Genomic DNA, 3,693 nt, shown 5'->3' with positions numbered 1-3,693 from the left:
GAGTGCATTTACATTAAAACATTTTAGTGTATTACCTTTTTCTTAACCCTTATTCTATTTAGCAAAATCATGTTTTTCTCCACAAGAATACATTTTTAGATTACAAAAAAGTCCAAAAATAAAAGCACATCGATGGAGTATGGGGAAACTTCCTGTCATTAAAAATAGTTACAGATCAAAGAGGAAATAAGGCATAAAAATTGCAACGTGACATTACATTTCTAACTTTCCTCAGGGCATGATTTTGATCAGGCAGCCCAGCTGAGCAGTACAAGCCTCTCTGTTGTCAGGAGCCACAGAAGTTAAATACAGCCACTGCACCGTTAAATACAGGAAGTGCTGATAACCAGGCACCTCGCACTCTCTGTCAGGTTTTGGTGGATGGAGGTTTGTGTCAGTCCCTCTGGCCTCTGACAGGTTTCCTCACTGCTTCACTTCAGGAGTTTACAAGATGGTGAGAAGCTTGGTTTATTTATTTGTTTGTTGTTTGGTCCAGGGTGCGCAGCTTTTATCAAAGTAGGAAATATCTTGGTACTTCAAGACATTATCAGTTACAATCAGCGCTTACTTCTGCATTCACAGGAAGCACTGCTGCTCATTTTAAGTGAATCACCCTCATCAAGTGAGAGGTTTATGTTCTCATGCTGAATCAGATTTTACTCACTTGAATAAAACTCTGCAGATTTTGGGTTCAAGAAAGAACAAACTGTTCTCAGTCCCCAAGTCTTTAACAGTCCAACATGTGTCTATGTTTTCTGCTTTTGAGGGACAAATTCTGCCGCATTTTGTTTGGTGTTATTATGTGTGTTTTTCAGAGTTTTGTATTAATAATAAAAATAAATAGTTATAACACTTTTTTCATTGCATTGATTTGACATCTTTTTGAAATAACATTTTAAGGGATATTTTTGCTTATATGCCATTATTAAGAGAATGGGGCTGAATTTTCATGAATAGTAACATGATTAAATTCACTTTTCTTTGGTAAAAGACAAGTTAGAAATGAGGATAAAATAAGAGGTGTAAAGGAAATGACTGCAACAGGAGAAGACGGTCAGTGGCAAATGGGTTGTAAATGTTTCATTCTGAACCTTGTCTTATAATTCAGTTCTGATTTTCTGCCTGTTTATAAAACCAGTCCAACCATTAGGTCATGACACTGCAGGTAACCACAATTTCAGCATCTGAGTTTTGTGTGTACTGTTGAGAGAGTGAAATGTGACCTGGGCTGAGGTTAGAGCAAAGGAGAAGTTTACAGGCAGGGCCCCTTGAGTCTGGGACGAACTCCCTCTCTTCTTTTTAAAAGACACATTAGTTTAGACTTGAGTTCACTTCTGCAGTTATTATTATTATTATTATTACATACAGTGTAGTCTACATGCGGGATCATGACAATATCTTCCTACTTTGACTTTTGTTTGTGTTCACAGATGTTCAGTTCCTTCAGTCATTAATGGCACTAAAAAATGAAAAAACATAAAGACACTTAAGCAGATTTAGCTAAGAACACTTTTTAAACTCTGTTCACATTCAGATTCTGACTTACACAAGTGTGGATCTTGTGTATGATGCCAGATTTCTTGACAAACGAGTGCAACTGTGTGTTGCTCCACACCGGGAGTGCCAGGTTTTGACAAGGTATAATTGTCAAATTTGTGCAAGCTTTCATCCCTACAATAAATTCTACTCCAACCTTTTCTTTTAAGACTTGTGTCGATAAATACTGACTGATCATATTTAGTGCCCTCAGTAATCTTCAGATGTGAGACTCTTCTAGGGTCTAACAGTTGTTTCAGAAAACATTACAGTAGAACTGACAAAAGTTCCTGCACAACAACCAAAACAACAACAAACGAAATTCACAAATCTCAGTGTATAGCCTACGGCTTAGTACTGATTAACTGCCTGAAGAGATACTGTACGTCTGGATTCTTTTCTGTTCTTTGAGGTGGCAACATTCTGACTTACTGCCACAGCTGCCCACTCCGTGCTCAGGAAGCACCGTTGCACCACAACATTTGCACCAAAGCTGCTTCACCGGGACAGTCTGTCTCTTCTCTATCCAGATGGGAAGCTGCAGGGGCATGCCCTCCTCCCTCTACCGATCCAGATATGTCAGCTGGTGTGCAGACTCTGCAGAGTCACCAGCACCTGCAAACACACCAGTGGCAGCTACAGGTGAGAACCACCACACTCTAAAAGTGACAGAACATGGAGGCAACTTTAGGGACAATTGTAACACATAGGAAGTGTTATTAAGCATTTTTCTACATGGACACTTTTCAGCCTTCACTCTTTTTTTGGCTCCCAGTTGTGTTTCTGACTGTTTATGTTTCCAAATTCCAGGCTCTCCCTTTCACCCCTAAGATATGACAGGTGATGTAAATTCAGAAAATCTATTCCTAAAATGTACCTCATCTTCTCTGTCTCTGCTGCCTTTGTCTCCACAAGAGCCCTCTCACCAAAACCATCTGTGGATCAGTTCAGGATCAGTTCCTCTTCTCCTTCTGTCACCACCTGAGACTGGTGGAGAAGAAACAAAAGCTACATTTTCCCATCAGTGCTCACAGCCAGCTTTCACAGAGATGACGTATCACAAGGCCTCAACACATTCCCATCACTCCCAGTTGAATCCACACTGCAGCTCTGCACAGCACCACAGTGACACAGCCACTAACAGTCATAGTGATGCTGGTGAGGGCGATGATAGTGAGGAAAGCAGACAGGGGAACTTGAGCCTTCCAGAGATCAATGACGGGAGCAAGGAGGACGCAGAGATTGAAGGGTTCCACCTTCCCAGGAGCAGTCCGGTCATCTCCAGACGCCCTAGGCCCCTCTCCTGGCATGGCAGCAGGCCCGGCACGCCCAATCCTCCGCGGTAAGGAGAATATACAAAACATACTAAGACTCTAGTTAGAATGGAATGCGCATCATCTCTCTTTTCAGTTGCCCTCACTTTTTCTGCATGATCAGAGAACTACAGTAAATTAAAGGTATCATATACAGTTAAATAGGGTACATTTTCAGCACAAAATATAAAACAAAATGTACAAGTAAAACAATAAAAATTAAATATTTCAAAATAAAAAAGAAAAATATACTGTACACAGTGTATGTGAAAATGTAGAGTGTAATATATATATATGTGCAGTGTAGTAATATATACACATACACTAATAGAATATTATAAAATATATGTAACATACGTATATAAAGAAAAACCAAGATATATAACACAAAAAATATATTAACAAATAAGGGTGATTAAAGACAGAGATCGAAAGCTGCTAACAAGTGAGGAGAGTGTGCAGAGAAGATGGAAGGAGTATTTTGAGGAACTGATGAATGAGGAAAATGAGAGGGAAAGAAGGGGGGAAGAGGTGAATATTGTAGAGCAGGAAGTAGCAAAGATTAGAAAGGATGAGGTGAGGAAGGCTCTGAGGAGAATGAAGAGTGGAAAGGCTGTTGGTCCAGATGACATACCTGTAGAGGTGTGGAAGTGTCTAGGAGAGACAGCAGTGGAGTTTCTATCTAGTTTGTTCAACAGGATTTTAGAGAGTGAGAAGACGCCTGAGGAATGGAGGAGAGGTGTACTGTATGAGGATGTCAGGAGTGGCAGAGAAGTACATCAGAGTAGTCCAGGATATGTATGAGAGGAGTACGGCAGTAGTGAGATGTGCTGTAGGTCAGACA

At 40.3% G+C, this 3,693-nt stretch overlaps 1 protein-coding gene across 1 annotated transcript in view; it reads left to right on the top strand.

Moving 5' to 3' along the window:
• The first annotated feature begins 349 nt into the window (after positions 1–349).
• rubcnl (rubicon like autophagy enhancer) overlaps positions 350–3,693 on the top strand; it is a 29,718-nt gene continuing 26,374 nt past the window's right edge. Inside the window, exons 1-3 of the mRNA XM_020621567.1 lie at positions 350–454; positions 2,067–2,178; positions 2,452–2,878. Of these exons, the coding sequence (XP_020477223.1) occupies positions 452–454; positions 2,067–2,178; positions 2,452–2,878 (542 nt within the window). The 5' untranslated portion in view covers positions 350–451. The remainder of the gene's footprint in view (positions 455–2,066; positions 2,179–2,451; positions 2,879–3,693) is intronic.

This window comes from Monopterus albus, unplaced genomic scaffold (assembly GCF_001952655.1).
Source record: "Monopterus albus unplaced genomic scaffold, M_albus_1.0 scaffold261.1, whole genome shotgun sequence".
Classification (NCBI taxonomy): Eukaryota; Metazoa; Chordata; class Actinopteri; order Synbranchiformes; family Synbranchidae; genus Monopterus; species Monopterus albus.
This window is presented reverse-complemented; position numbering and strand designations above follow the sequence as displayed.